This window comes from Pelodiscus sinensis, chromosome 4 (assembly GCF_049634645.1).
Source record: "Pelodiscus sinensis isolate JC-2024 chromosome 4, ASM4963464v1, whole genome shotgun sequence".
In the NCBI taxonomy this organism is placed as follows: Eukaryota; Metazoa; Chordata; order Testudines; family Trionychidae; genus Pelodiscus; species Pelodiscus sinensis.
In genome coordinates, this window is record NC_134714.1 from 88,030,454 (window position 1) to 88,054,195 (window position 23,742).

The 23,742-nt window shown below is 40.5% G+C and overlaps 1 protein-coding gene across 2 annotated transcripts in view; it reads right to left on the minus strand.

The window, feature by feature from the left end:
• Positions 1–1,362: 1,362 nt before the first annotated feature.
• Positions 1,363–23,742, minus strand: part of CTTN (cortactin) — a 43,466-nt gene continuing 21,086 nt past the window's right edge. Inside the window, exons 6-17 of one of the 2 annotated variants that reach the window (XM_006131050.4) lie at positions 22,705–22,759; positions 21,291–21,401; positions 20,233–20,343; positions 19,648–19,758; positions 16,852–16,962; positions 14,874–14,929; positions 12,650–12,719; positions 9,271–9,419; positions 6,079–6,168; positions 5,024–5,213; positions 4,232–4,303; positions 1,363–3,061 (exon numbers count right to left, since the gene is read on the minus strand). In XM_006131050.4, the coding sequence (XP_006131112.2) occupies positions 2,925–3,061; positions 4,232–4,303; positions 5,024–5,213; positions 6,079–6,168; positions 9,271–9,419; positions 12,650–12,719; positions 14,874–14,929; positions 16,852–16,962; positions 19,648–19,758; positions 20,233–20,343; positions 21,291–21,401; positions 22,705–22,759 (1,263 nt within the window). In that variant the 3' untranslated portion in view covers positions 1,363–2,924. The remainder of the gene's footprint in view (positions 3,062–4,231; positions 4,304–5,023; positions 5,214–6,078; positions 6,169–9,270; positions 9,420–12,649; positions 12,720–14,873; positions 14,930–16,851; positions 16,963–19,647; positions 19,759–20,232; positions 20,344–21,290; positions 21,402–22,704; positions 22,760–23,742) is intronic. The other variant, XM_014577504.3, reaches the window with a different exon arrangement.

Genomic DNA, 23,742 nt, shown 5'->3' on the forward strand with positions numbered 1-23,742 from the left:
GTATTTTTAAAAACAAGAGTATTTAAATGAATATATCAGTTATATGCAGGCTCCCTCCCCCATTACACAAGTTCCCAGCTTTAGTCCCATTGCCCCCTCTCCCAAATATGCAACAGAATGTAAAATAAAGGATTAGAAACTTATTTTTCTTTAAATTACAAAGAAAACCTTCAAAATATGAATTAAATGTAAAGCATTAGTGTTATCTTTCTGCATCTGCAGAGAGTCAAAAAGCTCTGAGATACGGCCCTAACATTCCCTTGAAGGAGGCAAGTCTAAGTCCTAGTAGCAGCTAATAAGGATCTCTTTTCATTTATGTTCATTTTTTCAAAAACAACTAGCATATTTATTCATTTTCAGGTGATCCAGGTCTGACAGTGAAGGGAAGAGCTGTGTGGCAGCATTACTGTAAAAGAGAAGGGAATTTGGAATTCTAGGTGTCCCACAGAATTTCACAATATCTGTGACCCTACTGTCCACATGAGGGAAGGAGAAAATGTACCCTCCTTCCCAGTACCATAAAGCTCAGCTACCGCTTTGAACACAAAATCCCAAGCCACTTACCATTTCTTCCTTGATTCCAGAAGGCCTGGCTGTCTCCTTATACAGATACCACCCACTTCCAGCAAGCTTCTTCCAAAGTGGTTTCCACAGTGCTCCAGGATCTTGAACAGTGGGGCTTCAAGAGTAATGCCGTATGACGCAAGCAGTAGTTAGATTCCTTAGGAGCCAGTTATGTACAAACAGCTCACCTCTTCCCCTCCTCCTCCCCCCCAAAAAGCACAGTTCAGAGTCAAATTTTCTACAAGCTTAGTATCCTGTAGCTCCCATTGTTCTCCAGATCCAATTGCACTTCTCATTCTCAGGGGGGAGGAGGAGAAGTCAGCTGCAATATCTAAATGAGAGCTGAACTTTTTGAAACTGTAGCCCATATTGCCTATTTTTAACTAAATGTTTCCAGATGGGGGCAAGAAAAGGAGGCTAGCCAGTGGATCTCTGTGTTAGGAAAGCGTTCCGAAGATTTAGCAGAGCACTGCAGGGACACTCATTCAGAAAGGCACCCTGCCACTACATAGCCGTTTGTCTCCTGGAAATACTTGTTATTCATGATGGAAGGGTCTGACTAGTCTGGAAGCAGTTATGGTTAGAGCCCTGTAAATCTGCAGATATCCACTTTGTAAATCTGTGGGTATCTGCAGATGTGGCTGTAGATATCCACGGCTCATTTTTGCAGATGCAGATACAGATATATTTCGTACCCTCCCAGAGCTCTAGATATAGTAAGGTGAGTGAACAATGACTCAGAACTAACACCTCGACATTCTTGATACATTGCTTTAAAATTGAAAAGTATCCCAGGAAAATGGTTCAAAAAGTTTATTTGAATATTTAATTTACAAAAATCATATATCCTAGGTGGTGTTCTATGCAAAATTGGATAAAATAAATTGTGTATAAAACCCAACCCAATCTATTAATGCAATATGACAAAGAGATGAAACCACGAGAGAGGAAAAAATATAATCATATGACACACAAGACATTCATTTAAAAAGATTGTCCCAATCACCCAAAACTTGGTTTCAACTGGATATCTTCTTCCTAGACACAATGTGCCATTTTATACAAGGATTTTCTGTACTCAACTGGCTCAGATTTGTAGCTCGTGAAAATAGCATTTGCAATGTGCCAGTTCCACCCTGCTGTTTTCATATTGATCAGGAGGTGAATACAGGCAGCATACGCATTTAACATACGCATTATTACTGAGAACTTACTATCTTTGGTAGGGACACTAACTGTTGTGGTGAAGTAAACCAAATTTTAAAAGTGACAAGAACGTCAATTTCTATTTTGGGAGAAAAAACAAAACAACAACCCGGGATTAACTCCATTGTTAAGGAGAAATGTTACTGGCAGTTTCTTCTGTAGATATAAACAGGGAGTAGATCAGAAGTAGAGACTGTCTGGAATGTTTTTATGCTATTTTTATTAACATTTCTTGACTGAAATATGGTTATAACTGTCTGGAGGCCTGTTTCATTGCATGCACAAAAAGATATTTGTACACACAATGCAATATAGCAACACTGGACTGCCTTTTAATCTTTAAGGCAGACATACTGTTACTGTAGGTAGGAGTACTAGTTTGGATGCACCTTCCTGGGTGAGACAACAATGGAATTTTGCAAGCACTTCTGTAGCAATTTTAAAAAGGGTTTTCTGGGAGGGGAGAGAGAATGAAGAGATAAGCAAAAGGCAATGCAAAGATGTCCATGGGGAAAAGACAAAAGCAGTAGCACCAGAAAGAGACACAAGCTAAGAGACATCACTTTTAAATGAAATGATGAATTACTGGACTGTTTCCTTCGTAACTTCAATGTATTTCTAATCATTGGCCAATTTTCAAAGTTAGGTAGTTGTCATTAACTGTAACTCTCAAGTCCTTCTCTTCCCTTATCCATATAAGATATATGGAAATATAGGTATACTCCTACTTAAGTGGAAATGCAAATTACCTGCATAGCCATGATCTTTAGCTGACAACATTTAGTGGAAGACTAACTGCACTTAATCACTAGGTTCTTCTGTTCACTTACAGGGATGAGTAAACATGCATTTTAATGACAGGCAGCTAATAGTCCTTGAGATGGCATTTAATGACAAATAACTAATTTGGCAAAGAATAAGGAAAAACATTTCAAAATGCATAAAAATCGTTACCAGGAGCCTTGGTGGGGAACATCAGTTACAATATATTAGCGAATTCTGTGGCATAAACATTTTTTAAAGCATCAGCAAAGTATTAAATATAAAAGCCATATGTATATACCCCTCCATCCTCAAAAAAGCATCATGATTTGTAGTGTATTAAATCAGGTTTAATGACTATGGCATTAAGGCATATCGGTACACAATATTATTTATTGCCTCAGCTCAACATAATTTGCCGGGAAGAGCCCATATCTGCCTTTGCACACTCCCCTCCACCAGCCGTCATCAATCATTTCTATGTTTGTGATGATGTCATCTGGATCAAAGGAAATCTCATCATCGCCCGCTGAGGAAAGATTGAAAGAGGCAATGTGTTTAGTACTCTCACATGTTGTTCTACTGTGGTCAGCTTTTTCCCAGGTAATGGCACTTGTAATTCACAGAGGAGCCTTACTAATTTTCACTTCCTTCAATGTGCTAAAGAGGGAAGTTTAAAAACAGACTAGAAGATGTGATAATCAAAAGACTTCTCTGAGCAACTGACTCCCTTTTACTTCTTTTACAGTAGCAGTTTTTGTCCTAAGAGGAGAACATTCATATCTATTGCATGGGTAAGCTGTTAATCAAGTACAGGGGCTCCTGCCCGTCACACTAGGATGTGAAGGCCTAGTTGACAGGCTAGTAGACCAGTTGCTTGCCCCCTCCCTCCGCCTTGCTTCCTCTATCAGAAGGAGGCAGCAATGGGGCGGGGGAGAGGAAGGGGTACTTCAAAGCAGCAGCACTGAATGGAGCCTGGGGCCAGATCCCGTGCACCACCAGCACTGCGGCTTTGAAACACCGCATGCAGCTTAGGGCTGTTGCTACACTTCAAGGGCGGAGGCGCCCTATCAACTAATCGAATAGTCGATGCAAAATGCATCGACTATTTGATTAGTCAATTACTTGCAATTTAACATCCCTAAATCACACCATAATATTCATGTATCAGAGGGGTAGCCTTGTTAATCTGAATCTGCAAAAGTGACAAGGAGTCCTATGGCACCTTAGAGACTAACAGATGTATTGGAGCATAAGCTTCGTGGGCAAAGACCCACTTCGTCAGATGCATTTAGTGGAAATTTCCAGAGGCAGGTATAAATATGCAGGCCAAAATAAGGCTAGAGATAACGAGGTTAATTCACTTCTAGCAGCTGATCTGGAGGTGTGAACAGCAAGAGAGAAGAAACTGCTTTTGTAGTTGGCTAACCATTCACAGTCTTTGTTTAATCCTAATCTGATGGTGTCACATTTGAAGATGAACTGTAGCTCAGCAGTTTCTCTTTGAAAACTGGTCTTGAGGTTTTTCATGTTATTCAAGTTATTTTCATGTTACTCCTCAGCCCTGGAAGTCACTTAAAATCTAACAGCTAGAGCTGGGTGAATTCTGGGTGGGGGGGATATGTATTATATGAACATTACACAAGACGGAAAGTTATTCATAGGATGCACAATTCAAGGGAACAAGACATGCACTTACCAGCCTGATAATCATAAAGGGCAATGGCTGTAATTCCAAGTTCATTTTCATATTCATCATAAGTATTTTCTTCTAAAAAAGGTTGGAAAAAGACACATTAGAGGACTAAAACCACACTATGTATAGACAGAAACCTATATATGAAAGTGTAATCTGGCATTCTTCTTCCTCATTCTCCATTGTAATTTGGACCACAGATTGAAGCGAGAAAACCAACTAGCCACGTGTCAGGGAACACCCAGAAGAGGCACAATTTTGAAAACACCAGCAATATCTTTGATATTTTTACAACAAATCAGAAACTGAGTTGGATGGGGATGCTGTTAAGGCCAGGAGCACGAGAGAGCTGAAATGAAGCCCTATAGCTTTAGTTCAGGAAGATGTCTATATAATGTCAATAGATCCAGGAGCACACTTTAAAGAGAAATTTCATTCTTGCATAACCTTATTTGGGATGGAGGTAAGGCACTTTATGAACAGATTTTGAGAAAAACAAATGCTTTAACAAAATGAAAAAGCACCATTCTGCACATCTTTTATATATATATATATATATATACACACATACATATACATACACACACAAACCTCTCCCTTACCACAAAAAAGTGACATGTAAACAGGAAGACACTCTTCCAATCTCTACTCCCCTGCCAGCACATTTAAAATTCAAAAATATAATGTTAACAACTTAGATTAAGTTGCTGCCCAAATCTACGACAAAGACATGTCAACTTCATGGAGTCACTACCTACCACTGAACGCACCAGCTCAGAAATAAGAACACTCTACCTGCTTGATAGAGGTCTCCTGTTCCTGCCACTTCATAGACTGTCTCTGGGTCATATTCTGACTCCCGTTGACTGACTGCTTCTTGGTAGTCTGACTCTTCAGGTTTGTAGCTGGATTCTGGCTCATGGACAGTTGAATACATTGTACTGGAATTCTTGTAGTTTGGCTCTGCCTCATATGAAACTGCATCCTAGAAAAACAAAAGTGAAACTTGTCAAGGTCACAAAAAGAAGCCCCTCAAGCAGGACATCAATAGTGCCAAAAAGAAGAGTAAACTAGGTCCTGCATTCAGCACTAGAATTCAAACAAGTGAAAACATCTCCTTTGAAAATGGCAACATTCAATACTACAAGACAACTATATGTAAATGCGGGATAGTCTTGAGGTCACCTTACCATAAGTATGATTAGAATCCAAATGAATAGTTCAGATATTCTACAGATAGTATCTAGAGACTTAAAAGGCATCATGTCACTAGTTCCTAGTACAAGAGGTGCATTATAACAAAGCAAATACGTGTATCTGTAATGGCAACAGACTCACTATGTAAATATTTTCATATTGCTGATACATGGTAATTTATGGAGTAGATAACGATTTCTCACAATTAGATATATTTTTGCTTGTTGCATTTATATTCTCATTTATAACAAATATATTCACATTTTTAACACTAGGAACAATAAACATACCTCACTTGAATTCAATTTCACCCTCTAAGGCTGAACTGTAACATTAGAGGAGTTGTAAGAATTTCATTTTCCACCTTAACCCTTTTTAAAATATTTCAGTAGGAGAGAGAAAGAGAAATTTCCTGGATACAAAACTACTCATAAATCCCCTCCCCTCCTACATTGGGCACATCTAGCTATAAAACTCCAACTCCCTGACTCATGAAATAGAACCACCTATAAGAAGGCAGCTTCCCACTTAAATACTGGACATCATTACTTTATAGCAAAGCCATAAAAATTACCCACAGGTATAAATCTGTTCACCACAGAAATGTGTTTAAGGACAAGCTAGTCAATTTACTAATTGTGACTTTGACTAACCTCATAAACTGGACTTGAAGGTGGCTTCTCATCACCTGTCTGTGGGGTAGGAGATGGAGGTGGTGTTTGTTTTTTGGCTTTAGCTTGTTCCTTTGGGGAAAAAAAGTGATTAAATTCACGAGAACTTTAAACAATGTTTGATTCCAAGACAGCAAATAAGAAGCAGTGTGGATGCAATGACAAGTGCATTCTCAAACTTAGTCAGAAAGGCTTGTGACAAAGAGTGGTTTTGTGACTTGAAAACATAGCATCTAACTAATTGCATAACCTGTTTAATTGACTGGTCAGAAAAGGAGTAATTTATGTAGATTACCTGTAGTTACAGACTAACATATGTATGTTAAGAGCTATATGATTCGATTCTGCTCTTTGGAATATTTCCATAGGATCTTTAGGTTATCTGAATTCAGTATTTTAATCCATGAACCAGCCTTCAAACTGCAATTTAATTCAAGTATAGGGACCATTATACCACATGTTCTAGTAACAAACGGACATGGTCATTTTTATGAGAAACAAATTTACGCTTTTCCTGGCATGAGAACTAGCTGACAAGGCAACAGGGTTTAAATAGCTAGGATAGAATTAAATTCACAACAACGTGAGGATCTTTTTCTACATGATGCAAATAAAAGCAAGACTACCTCCATATTCTGCTACACGGTGTGCATCAGGAATGGACCAATAATTTGGAGCTTCACACAGTCCACTGCATGCTATATTGTCACTGATTTGGGTGCAATCTCCAGAAAAAAAGAGATGCGTGAATCTTTGGATTAATTTAGGACAGAGATAGGATGTAAAAGTGCAGGAAGGTTAATATTACCTGAATGATTTAAAAAAGTTAGGCATTACCATCCAGTTAGTATATGCCTCATTATCTGCAGTACTCAGGAGCGACTGCTTGGGCCACTTAGCAACAAAATTTAACATGTCTACTTTGTTTACGACTTCTCAATAATGTAACAGATATTTGCAGGAGCACGCAGTACTCTGAGAATAGAAGTATGTATTCTTTGCAGAGACATAACCAATATCTTTCTTTTTTACTGCTCCTTTATGATAAAAAGATGGCATTGTTTATAATCAAAAAAGGGAGGGTAAGGATCAGGAGATTGTGTTTTTCAGTTCTTCAGAAAAAATTAGGACCATCTAGGCCAGTCTTGCCTACAAGGTCTTCTGTAGAAATCCTAGCCCATAGCAGAAAGACTTACTCCTTTGCTTCACATGGTTTTTCAAGAGGCTGAGTTAAACAAGTGTAACTAGCACACCAAGAACAAGTGTGTTGAACACTGGCCCTGCTTGAAGAATTCAGCACTTTGGTGCTGAGCTCTTATGAAAATCTGCCCCAGTATTAGCAAGTCTACTCTTTCTTGGCAATTGCTCAGGTTTTAGTATCTTGGAAAGCTTTCTCAGGGAGTTCTTTAGCAACAGAGAATTCAAGACATGACGTTTATGATGTAGAGCTGAACAAGCAAGTAGAAAAAAAGAAGTTGAGAGAAGTTAGAGGTGTACTTTAGGCTTTACTATGAAGCAAAATAATGGCAGAAAAATTGGTGTTGCAGTTGTTTAAATTCTGCAATTATTTTATATGTAATATTTTGTAGCATTAGATAGGTTTTGCAGATTTCCACCCTAGCTGTGCCACTGACTGTGGGACTCTGGGTAAGCTATTTAAACTTAATGCCTCAGTTTCCTTACCTCTAAAAATGAAGTGGAGATACTGATAATGATCCATCTTTGAAAAGGGTCTTATGTCCTTTGGATGAAAGGCACTGGAAAAGTGCCAGGTATTATACTATATTAAATTGCTACAAGTGAAAAGTAAGTTCATTTCTGTTTAAAGATAGACTGAAAGTATCTCAATGCTAAAGTAGCAGCCTCAAGTGTTTAAGTACAGTCTGAGTTTTGCATTCTTTAAAATGGCTACATGCATCTCAGACTGTAGTTTTTAGATGCCAAAAGTGTAAATTTCCATACAACATTAAAGATGCTTAAAATATGGTCTCGCCAAGCACCCCAGAACTGAGTTTCTGGCACAAATAAAAATCACGCTACATGAAGCTTAGATTAGAAAGCAGTTCTAGGCTCTGAGACTAACAGTCATGGCTGATTCAAAGACAACAGAGCATGTAAAGAAAAGCTCCCTGAACACCATCCTAACTAGAAGTAAAATAAGCATGACAGGGAAAACAAAACAAACTCTCATGTGGCCAACAAAAGCAGTGAGGTAATTAGCTGAAACAGTCTAGAATGAGCGATCACTCTCAGACTAGAGACCCAGAAGTGGGAAAATTTGCATTCATACTCTAGGAAACCTATATTGCAAAAATCATTTTTTCCAGTTTAAACTAACAAGGCTATCTGCTAGTCTGGATTTTACTATACATACACTAGTTGTATGTTTCTTTGCTTAGACACGCCTTTGGTTATATAACAGTCAATTCATTTATTCTGTGATATTTTGAATCTCTCTTCCATACAGTTGAACTAGAATGTAACACACCAATTTTTATGTTTTAAATCTATGCAGTGTTGGTCATCTGCCTCCGAGGCTGTCAGTCCTCAGAGTCCAAGGGATGATGTGCAAGTTCCCTCACCCTAACTTACAATGCCCACAGATTCTCTGGACCCATTCAATCTTTGGAGTCTATTGAAATGGCTAACAAGGATGGTTATTTGTGTAGCACGCTGCCCTGTACCTAAGACCACCAACTCGTTTCCCAAGAGTGGCAACTACAAGCCTTGTCTGGACTTCAACCAGTGGTCTAGGTATGAAAGAACACTTACTGCTTACACTCAGATCGGTCTCATTAACAGGCGACCATCAGAACTACTCAGTAGAACGCCATTATTTAAAATGAAAAACCATACACGTTTCCAGCATTACTTTGTCCTGTGGAGCATGTGGCGATTAAGCAACATTTTCTCCATTTACAGTTCTAGGATTCCATTAGATACTCAGAAGTTCCTGTTACAGCTCTTGTGGGAGTCCAACAGTGTATCTGGAGGTGAAACATGGTGGGAAGGGGCCCTGGCCCTCAGGTGTAGTGCTATAACCAAGATATTTCAATGTCCAAATCTAGCAAGCAAGAAAGGAATGTATTTTCCAGTAGATATAGCCTTCTCCTCTCCCACTCCACACTCAAAAATCACCAGCATTTGCCCAGAAGAGCTGTGAATCTTACTGACTTCTAGTTTCTTTCTGGCCTCCTCCTGTTCTTGTTTCTCCTGGGCCATTCTTTGTGCTCTCTCAGCTTCTGCTTTCCTTCTGTCTTCCTGTTCCTTGTCTTTGGCTAGGTTTTCAAAGTTAGCTCGGATGTTGCTTGTTTTAGTATTCACTGTAACATTACAAATATTAAAACAAAGTCAAGATCAAAATGAAAACCAGACAAAAGTGTTCTGCTTCCACAGAATCTGTGCAAGAGGCTACACTGGAGTCAGATCACAGCCTGAATTCATAGTGGGAGGGGAAAAAACATGTCAGGAGGGTTTCCCGCCTCTACAAGCTCCCTGAGTATGAGCCTCCCCATCCTTCTCTATTGCTGGGAATCCCTTACCTCTATTTCCTCCATGTTCCACTCCCTCCATTCCATTGGATCCCATTCTTCCCTCCCCAACCATGGCAGGGACTGTGTGTCTTGCCAGATCATCATTTCCCCCACCAGACACCCCACCACTCTCCTGTCAGACCCCCATTTTCCCCTCCACATTTCCATTTCACCCTGCTAGGTCCCCATTTCTTCTGACTCTGGGTCCCAAATTCCATGATAACCCATCTATTTTCTGCTTTCCTCATCACCCCTACACTCCATCCTGCTCCCCCTAAAGTCTACTCCACGCCTGGCCTCCAGGTGCCCGCTTCCCCACTGACCTTTCCAGGTCACTGCTCTCTCCCCTACCACCTGATCCATCTCTTGTTCCATCACTTCCTGCTTCCCCCACCAGTGCAACCCCATTTCTCTGGACCCTTATGCTTCTCCACTCTACATCCTTCCTGTTAGGCTCGCGGTTTTCATAGTTCCATTAGCATCCAGGTTACACTCTGTCTATGCAGCAAGTAGAGCTGCTGCCTCTGACACATGTAAAGATGTGGAGAGCATGAAGGATGCTTGGGATGTGGTATTCCAAAGTTACATTACAGACATATGCAACTGAGTTGAGTGTACAGCTTCATATCTGTTGGCCAATTAATACCCTCTCTCAGGGTATGTCTACACTACCCCGCTAGTTCGAACTAGTGGGGTAATGTAGGCATACCGCACTTGCAAATGAAGCCCGGGATTTGAATTTCCCGGGCTTCATTTGCATAAACTGGGCGCCGCCATTTTAAAATCCCTGCTCGTTCGAACCCCGTGCCGCGCGGCTACACGCGGCACGAACTAGGTAGTTCGGACTAGGCTTCCACTCATTCCACTAGGAAGCCTAGTCCGAACTACCTAGTTCGTGCCGCGTGTAGCCATGCGGCACGGGGTTCGAACGAGCAGGGATTTAAAAATGGCGGCGCCCAGTTTATGCAAATGAAGCCCGGGAAATTCAAATCCCGGGCTTCATTTGCAAGTGCGGTATGCCTACATTACCCTCCTAGTTCGAACTAGGAGGGTAGTGTAGACATACCCTCAGCTACTTCCTGGCCCCATTGGTCCTCAGCCTCACCCCTGCATCAGGAATCCTCTGCACTCAGACCCTCTCCCAAGACCTCAATTCACCCACAACCCAGCCTCCCCTGAATCAGAAACCCAACTTCCAGACACCCACCCCACTGAGCTCCAACCAGCCGTACCCTGCACTCCATTCTCCCAGCACCCAGATCCCCCCCCCCCCACTGCACCCTAACCGCCTTCACCTAGACTCCCCTGTAGTGTCCCATACCCCCTGCAACAAGGATGCCAAAATAAGCCTCTGTGCATCCAGATCCCCTGGTACACAAACTCCCTTCTCCCCCCCAGAGCTGCCCACACCCAGATTGCACCACATAGAAGCCTGGTACTCTTGGGGGAATTCTGCCCCAAAAATCCCACAGATTGTGTGTCAGAGTAACACAGTAAAAACAACAACATAACTGGAAATGGTGTCATTTTGGTAATTTATTGTGAAATAGTGGTCAGCAAATAATTGAAAAGGGTGTGATCATATTGTGTTATTTTTCACAAATAAAATATTCAGAATTTCATAGAATTTTATAATAGTGGGCAGAATTTGTAATTTTGGGGTGCACAATTCCTTCAGGAGTAATAGGATTTGTAAAACTTTGAGAACCAGTGTTTTTAAAAAGGAATAAGACTGTTAAGTAAAGCCAATCGGTATTTATTCAGGCCAATATTTCTATGCAAGAAAGTGCCTTCCTTAGAAAGAAAAAAAGTCTCTCAGGCAACCTGGTGGGAACCTGCATGACTTAAACAAAGCCAAAACACATGTGCACATCACCACATATATGCACACAGGCAATACAGCAGCTGGAGCCAATCACCATTCAAGGTTTCCAACTGGCCAGGTCTGGGACAGGATTGGAAAGCAAGCTACTTAAAAACGCTTACAAGTCCCAAAATACAACCACAGGTCAGTCAAAAGCCAACTCTGCTTAAAACAAGCCAAATTTAGTTGATACCAATAACTCAAACTGAAATAAAGACTCAGAGGGGTAGCTGTATTAGTCTGTAACTTTAAAAACAATGAGCAGTCCTCTAAGGCACCTTAAGGTACATCTACAAAGCAACATTATTTCAAAATAACTTAGTCTGCATCTACACAGCAGGCAGTTGTTTTGAAATAATGTCAAAATACCATCAAGCCGAAGGACTTCTTACTCGGACTCCTGTAACCTTCATTGTACGAGGAGTAAGGGAAGTCAGAGGAAGAGTGCTCTATTTCAAAATAAATGCTGTGTAGACGCTCCCTATTTTGAAATTAGCTATGCAATTGACATTGCTCAACTTGCATAGCTTATTTCAAGTTAAGCCCTGCTGTGTAGATGCATCCTTAAGAGACTAACAAATATATCACATCTGAGGAAGTGGGTTTTGCCCACAAAAGCTTATGATAAAAATATATCTGTTAGTCTCTAAGGTGCCACAAGACTACTTGTTGTACTCAAACTGAAACATAACATCTACACAAGATGATGTGCAGATTTTAACTACCTCTGTTTCTAAAATCTAAACTAATGAAATCAGTACAATTTTTTCTCATGTAGGTGTAGCCTAAGACCACGTCTAGACCATTCTAGAGAAGTCTTAGCCTGTATGAGAATCATGGAGATGCTTTATATAGTTTCTTGATACTGTTTCTTTTCCCTCTTGAAGAAACAGTGCATTGTTTAAATGCAACTATAATTTCAGCTCAACTGTTAATACTGAGGGGGAATGAGTGTCACCTCTCCATTCACAGAGAGAAGACTACAGTCAGAGTAAAATAAAGTATATGTGTGTACTACTGACATGCCAAGATTGCAAAAAGAAAGCTTGGATTTTACTCATTGGTATCAGCAGGGGAGTAACCTTAGAGGTGCCAGAGAAAGGTGACCCACCTTCCACAGCCAGGGACAGAAACATAATCAATAATGTAATCTTACCAGCTTCTACCGGCTTGGTCTTCTGATAAGTTGATGACAATTTCTCAATATCTTCAAAAGCTGATGCATTCTACCAGTAACAAGAAAGTATCAATTACTTCACAAAGTAGTTCTCTGATTACATGCTCATTCAGTAAACACAGCAGCACACATCTGCATGATCTTCTCCTGCAACATTCCTACCTCTTTTTTGTTTTTTAAAGCCCACTTCATTTTGGGGTCTAAAACATGCTAAAGAGAATGAATTCTTTCAATACACCAGACTATTTAGGGTTAACTTTCATTCAGAGACAGACATCACACTTGATTCCCACTAACACTAATTTTATTACTGGTTAATCTCTTTTATATATTGATGAGCCATAAGAATAGGAAACAGGGAAATTTGCTGAATGCTTGTCTCTCTGAATACAAAACAACCTCTCAGTTTGTATAACACAAGGGTTTCTACCAAGATAAAGCATATAGCTTGAAACATAAAAAAAACCCCTGAAAGCAAACCCTAAGCAGAGAGGTAATATTTTATGTAGGAATAAAAATAATAAAAAAAAAAAGTTCCCTCGTGGATAAGACAACATACTGTAACCTAAAAGAGTTTGAAGCTTTGATATTTCTGTAAGTTAACAAATAGGTTTATTTAGTAGGGGAAAGCTCATCTGTATAAAGACCTTCATCCTTTAAACCTATGAAATAAAAGTATTTTTGGAAGTTTACATCACTGTGTGTCTTGGATAAAAGATTAAAGTTTGAATAATAGGTTTTGAGGAAATTCTATCAGGAATGTGTTTGACAGAGCTACTTGTAATTTGTGGAGTGGGTAAGTAACTATTCGAAGAGTTTGGTGTACCACTTTCTGTAGCAGGATGATGAAACATAGCAACATCCCCTTAAATTATAGAGAAATGAGGCAAATGGAAAGGCAACTATTTTTAATTGGTTGAGAGGATGTTTGCAAGGTGTAAAATGAGGTGCCATCTGGTGGTTAGAAGTAGGGATGTAAAAATGTGTTTAAAAATGTAACTGTGTAACTGCTCAAAATCACAACAGTCACATGGTTTACACACCATGTGGGCTCTGCAGCATAAAGTTTAAATATGCTTTATACTGCAGAGCCTGCAGTGAAGCCACCTCCCTCGAAGTGGGGCCGGCAAGGACTTCTGCCAGCCCTGCTCCCAGGGAGGAGGCTTTGCTGCAGGCTCTGCAGCTGGCTAACTAGTAGTGGGGGTGGTAGCTCCTGCTGGCCCCACTCTTGGGGAGCCAGCATGTAACAGGGGAGGGAAGGAAAGGGGTGTCCGACCCACCACGGACAGGGGCTGCTCCAGTGGGCCCCATGAGAAGCCCACTACAGCCCCTACCTGTCAAGGGTGAGGCTAACTGATTAACCTTTTACATCCCTAGTTAGAAGAGAAGACTGGCCAGCTAGGCTATGTCTACACTGCAACACTGTTTTGGAGCATACTGGAGTGCCGTGAAATAGCTGTCTCGCATCTTAACAGCCCATTTTTTCGGGCTTGCTATTCCAACGTCCCTGTAAACGTCATTCCACGAGGAGTAAGGGACGTTTCGGAATAGCGGGTTATTTCGAAATTTAGTGCTGTGTAGACAGCGCCAAATTACGAAATAAGCTATTTCGAAATAAGACCGAAATAAGATACACAATTTGCATAGCTCAAACTGAGTAGCTTATTTTGAGCTACGGGTGCAGTGACACTCTTACACTGTGTTTAGACTACATCTCTCTTTCAACAGAGGGATGTAAATAAGGCACTTCGAAAGTGCAAATAAAGTGGGGTTTTAAATATCCTGTGTTTCATTTGCATAATCGCGTCATGGCACTCTTTCGAAAAAGCGCCATTTCGAAAGTAAAACCGCGGTCTATACGCAGTTCTGTTGAAAACGGCAGACTTTTTCAAAAGACCCTGTAAACCACAGCGTTAGAGATCAAGGTTATATTTCTTAACTCTATTCCTCTTTCACTATCACTCAAGTTCTTGGTTTTAATTTTTCCTCCTCTATATAATGGGAATGATAATCACCTTTGTAAAATGCTTTAGAGCCTCAGATGAAAGGCATTGTATACTATACGAAATTAAAGAGAACTCCCTAAGCAGAATACAAATATAGAGAACAGATCAGAACACTACAGATCCTGCCTCTCCAATAATGATGTGATTTTAAACCAATAGCCAGACAACTGAATTAATGATAATTTCAAACAACTTACCTTATCCATTCGATCCTTTTGTATACCATACTTTCCACCAAATCCTTTTGAATAATCTAAAAATAGGATAAAGAGGTCAAAGTAGGCAGGTTTAGTCTTCTTCCTTTTTTAGGCCCATTAAATGCAAATGGCCATTTCAAAAGCAGCTACATGCAGTTCCAAAGATAGCAGCCAAAGAAAATGAAACTTTTTTATGCAAATCAGGATATGTATATCTATAGAAGCTTCTTCGTATACCAGCAGGCAAGAAAAATGCTGTGAGCTATGTGCATGCTTTTCACATTCTTTCAGTGAAAGTTAAGCTAATGATTGCCATGTTGAAAGGAACCAAGCAAAGAATAAGGAATGGCCCATCATAATGCACCACTTCTAGAGCACAGCCTTTCACAGTACCAATTGCTACTTCCTGGAGTATAGGTCATATTACCAAAGTTATTTTCCTTTGTTCAGAGTAGTGTGCTGTCAAGTGTGCAGTAACCCTCGTCAGGGCAGAAGTCTCACTTAAGTACTCTTTATTTGCATAGCATTCATGGAATTTAATCAAGACAAGATACATAGCTGCCAATTCACATTTTCTGCAATTTTGGTATTGACCCCAGGTTGATGAAAAGTTAAGAAAGATGTTTCATGTATCCACAGTGGGAATATAGGTCATATTACTGCCTTATTTAATAATAAATAGTTACCATGTAAATGGCGAGTGCTTGAACTGACTTACAATGTCATCCTTTGCTCCCATTCCCAAAATACAGGATTCACTAATCAGAGACTTTGTGTGTGTATTTGAACTTCTACTAAAGCTATGCTAGGCTTTAAATCAGGGATAGCGAACCTCAGGCCTGGGAAGGAGGGAGTCGGATACGGCCCCCAGCTTGCCTGAATCCAGCCCCCGAGGCTCAGCATTGAGGAGCCCGTGCTGGCACTCCAACTGCCCATCCACCCACCTGCAGGGTGGGAGCACACAAACTCTACTAGCCTGGGCCTCCCTAGGCTCTGGTGTACAAGGGGAATGTGGGGTGCCTTTCACCTTCTCAGTCAGGAGCTTCTCGCTTTGTTTCTCACTTGTGTGGGGCCCGGACAGATTTTTCTGTGGGTCAGCAGCCCCCAACCCAAAAAAGGTTCCCCTGCTTTAAATCATGATAATATGTAAAACATTGATGGCTATTAGACATATTTAGCCAGAATAAATGCACGGCTTTATTAACCACCTTCAGACATTGCAATTATACTATTCTGATGTACAAAGGTTTCAGAGGGGTAGCCGTGTCAGTCTAACTGAAAATTCTTAAAAAAAAACAACTAATAGTCTTGCAGCACCTTAGAGACTAACAAAACATGTAGATGGTATCATGAGCTTTTGTGGGCACGACCCACTTCTTCAGATAATAGAGTTAAGGGGTCCAGGGTACAAACAATTTCTTAACTCCATTATCTGAAGAAGTGGGTCATGCCCATGAAATCTACATGTTTTGTTAGTCTCTTAGGTGCTGCAGGACTATTCTGACGTAGGATTTCCAAAAGATGCTATGCTATAGGACTTCTCACTGTAGGATATTGGCGGAAATCTATGACTTGTAGTTCATATCTGAATTATCTCACAATGAATAAAGACAGTTTTATAAGTATGCTATTTTTTACTTCACCCAAGGAAAAACTGTAACATTTAGACTTAAGATGGTGTGAGCTAATGCTTATGTAGAGACACAAACTAAATATTGGATCTCTGTTTCTATTTTATTATCGGCACCATTTGGAATTTTATGAACCCATATCCTTAATATAGGCTTATAATGAGATCATGACCATTAACAATTCATTTTAAGGAAATAGCCTGATGTTGCTAGATAACATGGGGATAGAAATTTAAGAAAATTTCTTCCTTAGATTACTTATGGTACAAGTCAGTCTTTTTACATAACTAAGTCTGTGTTAGAAGTGGCTGCATGGCTAATAAGAAAGTTACAACTGGAGACTGTGCCTTGTTGAGACTCATGCTTGGCTAGTTTCTCCTTGTATTCAAACCCCACGGCAGATGGGTCCTGTCTCTCTTTTTGAACACCAAATTTCCCTCCAAAACCACTCTTATAATCTGAAAAAAGTCACATGTAATAAGGAGGGAGAAAAGGAACAGATACGTTTAGTTAAAAACATTCAAAATCATAGCCAGCAGCAATTCTGATGAATCAGCAGTATTTTAGACGACTCTGGATACTCATTTTAATTGTCTATTCACACGACTCTGAATACTCATTTTAATTGTATACAGGCGGTCCCCGGGTTACATGGATCCGACTTACATCAGATCCCTACTTACAAACGGGGTGAGGCAACCCCGCACTAGCTGCTTCCCCCCAGCAGACCAGGGAGACGCGGAGCGGCTTTTCTCAGCAGACACCTCCGCTTGAGAATAAAGGACTGAGGGAAGTGAGGTGTGGGAGAATAAAACTGAGCTCTGGAGAAATGTTTGGCTAGAGTTTCCCCTACAATAAGTACCAGTTCCGACTTACATACAAATTCAACTTAAGAACAAACCTACAGTCCCTATCTTGTACGTAACCCGGGGACTGCCTGTATTCACATGAATAATTACAGTTGGGATTAGGAAAAAGCCAGCTTGACTTAGTATTAACAGGAATATAACAGAAACAATTTCATGTTCTTTGCTATATTTTGCAGCTCTTCTCGTACTGCAGACAATACTTCTCTGCACAACTGTTCATACTGTATACATGCACTTGTATTTTAAATTACGTTCATGATCAGATTATGTCTTTATTCATATGTACTCAAAAGAAAAATAATGTGTGCAGAGGACAACACATGGAGCAAGTTAAATATATTTGGACAGTATAGCCCTGCGTTTGTAAGAAATACTAATCAGGAGAAAAAAAATCCTAAAGTTTCTCCTATCTGGCATTGTCAAAAGTAAGGAATATCCTTGTTATTGGTCTGCAGAAAAAAAAAATCTGTGTTTAGAACCATATTCCAGTCATTGACAGGCTGTTCTGGCACAGCCATTTTGACAACAAAGTGCTAAAATAAGGGTATAGATCATTCCTTCTCATAGGAACACACACAGGAAGCTACAAAGGGAAAAAAAACCCTGAGATCTCCTTTCTGCATGCGTGCAGCAAGGTCTGGCCTACTATGGAACAGGGTATAACTGTAGATGTCTCCCTCTTCATGGAGACCATTAAAAATTGGGTGAGAAGGAAGAGGTCAGTATCCCTGATGCGGAGTTTCTACTTCCAGCAAATGTGGGTATGAATAAAAGAGAGGGGGAGACAGATCAAGGAAGAGGAAAACAGCTTGGCTGTGTCTACACTGGGCCACTTATTCCAGAAAATCAGCCGCTTTTCCGGAATAAGCTGCGAGCTGTCTACACTGGCCCTTGAATTTCTGGAAAAGCAACGACGTTCTACTGTACAAAATCAGCCGCTATTCCGGAAAAGCTACGCTGCTCCCGCTCAGGCATAAGTCCTTATTCCGGAACACTGTTCCAGAAAAGGGCCAGTGTAGACAGCCCAGTAGTCCTTTCCGGAAAAAAGCCCTGATCGCGAAAATGACGATCGGGGCTCTTTTCCGGAAAAGCGCATCTACATTGGCCACAGATGCTTTTCTGGAAAAGCAGCCTGCCAATGTAGACGCTCTTTTTCCGGAAATACTTATAACGAAAACTATTCTGTTTTAAGCATTTCCGGAAATTCATGCCAGTGTAGACACAGCCCTTGAGTATAGTGAGCAGGATTTGTCTTTGTGCATGAACTGGCAGTTTACGTAATATAGGAGTCATTTATGACAGCCTGGCTTCCAGAGTTTCACTGAAAATAAAGAATCCAGGCTATCTGCAGATTCACAAGGCTATTGTAACATACCTCTTGACACACCAAGTCAATATTTTCAGTGACTTTCAATACCACCCATGGCTTATTAAACCAGTTGTGAAGACATTCCAATCAATATAATTGCAACACGTTAACACTTCAAACATTCAGGTACCCATGTTAGTGTTCAGCAAAAACAACAAGGAACTTTAAAAGACTAACACATTTATTAGGGTATTAGGACATAAGCTTTTGAGTGCTTCAATTCATTTCTACCAGGTTAGCTGTTATGAAACAGTTTTACCCCAGTTGCAGAGGCAAAAATCCCTCTGTAATGTGAACCAGAAGCATGTTAAAAGTGTTAAGAAGCTGATCCCAAACATATTGGGGATGTTAAATATCAGTTAATTGAGTAGTCAATTAACCTCATGAATTCTTATCGGTAACTCAACTATTTTATAGTCCCCAGGGTGATGCCGGCAGCCAGTGTGCTCCGGCCCCACTCCTGAGGAGCCCTGTGGTACTCCGCACTGCTGCCTCTGCATCACAGGCAGCAGCACAGGGTGCCAAGCGGGAACTGGTCCACAAGGGGAGCCAGTTTAAAAACCAGCTCCCCTCATGGACTGGCTGCCTGTTACCCCACTCTGCTGCCTCTGATACAGAGGCAGCAGTGTGGGGTAGCAGCAGCCCCTGTCCAGAGGGCCTGAGCTCCCAGACCCAGTGCAAGCTGAAACTGAGCCTGCCCACCTGGCTCCTATTACACTTTAAATGCAGAGCCGCAGCAGAGGGTAAGTCCCGGATCCGGCGTGAGCCAGGACCAAGACGGACTGCAGGCCAGCCTGCTAAAAAATTTACTGGCAGGGGAGCGGAATGCATGTAGCCTATAGTATTGCCCTATACACTTTTGCTTATCAGTTAATTGACTACACTATTACATCCCTAAAACATACCTTTTTGGGATTCGTGTAGTTGCACTTTCTCCTGATGATCCCAACCAAGCGCACACTTGTCCTGTCTGTCTGTCTGTACACCAAATTTGCCTCCAAATCCTTTCACGTAATCTATGCACATAAAATTCCACAAGCCATTAGTGGGATTGTTACAAAAACATTTAGAACACTACAGTGATATACTTGTTACCTAATATTTCATTAATGATACTGAATTATTTTCACGGTCCATTTCTCCCTGCCAAGTCCCATTCCCTACTGGGAAATGGGAAGCACAGCTATCCGAAAAACTAGTAAGTCAGCGAGTGCAGAATAGCTCATCCCTACTATATGCTGCATTAAGCTATAGTAAACGTATCAATATTCATAAAATAGCTACCTGGTAGATAAGAGAAGAACAATTCTGATGCCTGCATCACACCTCCATTTTGCCACCGAAAACATATTACAAGATGGTTAAGTCTCATTGGCAAAAATGTTAAAATATCATATTTTAACTGCATACTTCCCTTATGTATGAATACCGGACCAAAGTGTTCGTCTCAACCCATGCATACTTTTATTTAATAAAAGTTTAATAAAAACCTTTCTGTGATTCGTGTTTTTCTGTTTTGCCTTGATATTCAAAGCCAACTGCACTTTTGTCCACTTTGTCCTTGTCAACTCCATATTTACCACCAAAGCCTTTAGAATAATCTGGAGACAAGAGTAAACAGTTTTAATTTACAAATGTACAGTAATAAGACACTTGTTTTAAATTATGTAGAAGAAGAATACTGACATCTAAGCTTGATCTAGGATATTAAATCTTACATTCTGAAGAATGTATCACCTAATATTTTTTTCCTTAAGCAGGAGGAAAAAAAAAAGCAGGGTCAAAGCTAGACAAACCACTGTGAGTAATTTTCATCTTTCAAAGTGCTCAGTTATAGCTCGGCATTGACACAGTAAAATCACACTGGAATTCTAAGGCTACATGAAGAGCAGTTTGGTTGTCTTTTTTTTCCTTTAAACTTTGCTAAAAAAAGCTTTGTTACTTCAGGTAAATAATGTAATGCAAATACATTATTAACATTGGTCAGAAAGTGGGAAGATTTTGAGAAAAAATATTCTCTTTCCTGTAACAATTTTAAACTTTTTTTTAAATCCAATTTTTTTGAACAGCTATAGCAACACTATATTAACTCTAGAAATCCATAAGCATAGCCTAAATTTTAACAGGTTACTTTATTAGAAAAGTCACCCAATAATTAAAATATAAATACTTCACTGCTGTATTTGAGCATTTTTAGGTTTTAATATTGATTGGTGAAAAAAAATTTCAAAGTTGCTAGAAGTGTGGGGTTGGGCAGGAGACGGGGAGTTTGGTGGGGGAAACAGTTTGTTGACCAGCTCTGGTTGCAATGCAATTGAAATGTGATATCCTCTTGGAATTCTTGTGCTAGCTAAACTTAAGTGTATGATTTAAACCTCTCCTTCAAGAAGATAAAATTTTTAGTAATCTTCATGACTTATCTAGTGAATGTAAAGACACAAAATATATATCAATATTTACCAAAATGAATTATTTCTTAAGACTGTTCCTGGTAAATGCACCAGCATCACATCAAAAATAGAAACAAAAAATACATGTGTTGACTAACCTTTCTGAGATTCATGTTTCTCTGTTTTACCCTGGTAATCGAAGCCCACTGCACTCTTGTCTACTCTGTCCGCCTGCACTCCATACTTACCACCAAAACCACTTGAATAATCTGAGTACAGAAATCAAAGCACAATCAAACAAATAAACTCATCACACGTCACAGTGTTGCAATGCAGAATATCATCTTAGTTGGGAAATAGCTACTAACACACGAAACAAAACTTACCAACACAGCAGGCAAAATTCAGCATAGTATTCTGGCTCATTATGTCACATGTATGTGTCAATGCTCCCTATTTCTAAATCTGGATGCTGCTAAAACTTCTGCCCAAGGTAATTTTGTGTGTAAATTATGCTAGCAGAACCATTCAGCCAGGATATATGGTCCTCATGCATTTAAATTTATCAACAAAATGCTCAATTATTAAATAGTGTTTAGAAAAATTAAACTCAGTACATGCTTAGAATTCTGTTTTACAATTTTTAGGAAATTCAGCGAAGTTCTATATGAGTCCAACAAATCCACTTCTGAGGAGTGGTTGAGTCTGCTCTTTCATTTATAGTTTCCCAACATACAGGAACTATTTATCTTATTAATATTAAAACATGTCAAGATCTCTCCAGCCTTACCGGAGATGAAATACAAGGCTATTACTCTTATTTTAACTTCTAGCATTAGTATGACGTTCTCGCTCACTTTTGGGGGTGAAGGAACAAAGGACAAGTCAGACCCTTGGAAAAAACCACCGGTTATTTGATTTAGTTAAGGCCAATTGAATAGAGTGGTTTTTCAATCCACTTACTACAAGAGAGTAGTAAATCATTTGGAACCCAGATAATTGGATAGCTGGCAATACAGATTGATGCCCCATTGTGCTAGGAACCTTACAAACAGTGTTTTCTCAACAGCTTCATATACAAGCTATTGCAGTACAGGTTGGACCTCTGAAATCCGATGTTGCTGGATCAGAGAGCCCCAGCGCTTAAGAGTCCAAACCGGCTAGGAGCCCCATCCCCGGGGAGCCCCAGCCTGGCAGGGCAGCAGTGGGACCGGCGAGCCCATCTTGGGGAGCCTGGCAGAGCAGTGGTGCAGTGGGGCAGCCAGCAGCAAAAGCGGGGCAGCCGGCAAGCCCCGCCTTGTCATGGGGGCCAGCATGCCAGAGCCCAAGTCCGAGCACTACAGGCTGGAGGCCAATGGCAGTGGGGCCAGAGAGGAGGCAGTCATAGGGAGGGGGAGCATCCTGGGAGGCCAGTGGCAGGGGGCCTCCTCGATCCAGGAAATTCCCTTGTTCGGGACGGGTCTGGTCCCGAGGGTGCTGGACAAGGGAGGTCCAACCTGTAGGGTCTTACAACACGTAGCTAATATTAGTAAAAATTATGTGTTTACATACACACATTCACTTCAGCACTACCTTTTTGAGAGGCATGTTTCTCTGTTTTCCCTTGGTATTCGAAACCCACAGCAGACTGTAGGAGAAATAATACAGTAATAAGTATTCCTAAGGTAAGTTAGACATTAGTAGCAAAATAAACTGCTTCAGCAGAAAAATACTCCTAACAAAATAAATTATAGCTGAGCGATGCTCGCGCTCTCTCTTGGTTCTGGACCACAAGTGTCTGTCTAGATCTCTGGGCCAACATTTTCAAAACATTTGGAGGAACAGATTCATTGTTATATTTTTAATTTTATTTATGGAGATTGCCTATCTCCTAGAACTAGAAGGGACCTTGAGAGGTCATTGAGTGCAGTCCCCTTGCCTTCATAGCAGGACTAAGTACCATCCCTGACAAATTTTTGCCCCAAATCCCTAATTGGCCTCTGCAAGGATTGAGCTCACAACCCTGGGTTTTAGCAGGCCAATGCTCAAACCACTGAGCTATCCCTCCCCCCTTTTTCAGTCACTGCCAAGGCAGATAGTTTCCTGCAATAAATTAGGGTTTTGTCAGGTTTACTGATACAGTACACTGGAGCTTCCACCACTTCCAGCAGGAAGTTATTGCACAGTCTTAGAAAGTTTCCCCAACCTGATATTCATTACTAGCAGTTCAGTTTGGTAGACATCTTGAGCCATGCTAAATTCCTTCCCTCCCTGATGTTCATATTTATGGTCACATAAACATATGTAACTTGGTTAACTGACAAATTTTTAATCTTTTCTTTCAAATCAGGCCTCCTTCCACTTAACTGTGGGTGGAGGGGAGGGGGATTTTTTTTCTTAAAGTATTAATGTCTATACCAGTGTTCTAATTTTTTATGTCCAGGGCAGAATGAATTTTGTTATGTGCACCAATATGGAGAGGATGTATGACACATTACTTCCACATTGTGCACACTACAAAATTCATTTGACACTTGGATGATCTGTGGTGGTGGTGGGGGACTGAGGGGTTCAAAGTGTGGGAGGAGGCTCTGGTTGGGGTATGGGCTCTGGGGTAGGGCTGGGGATGAG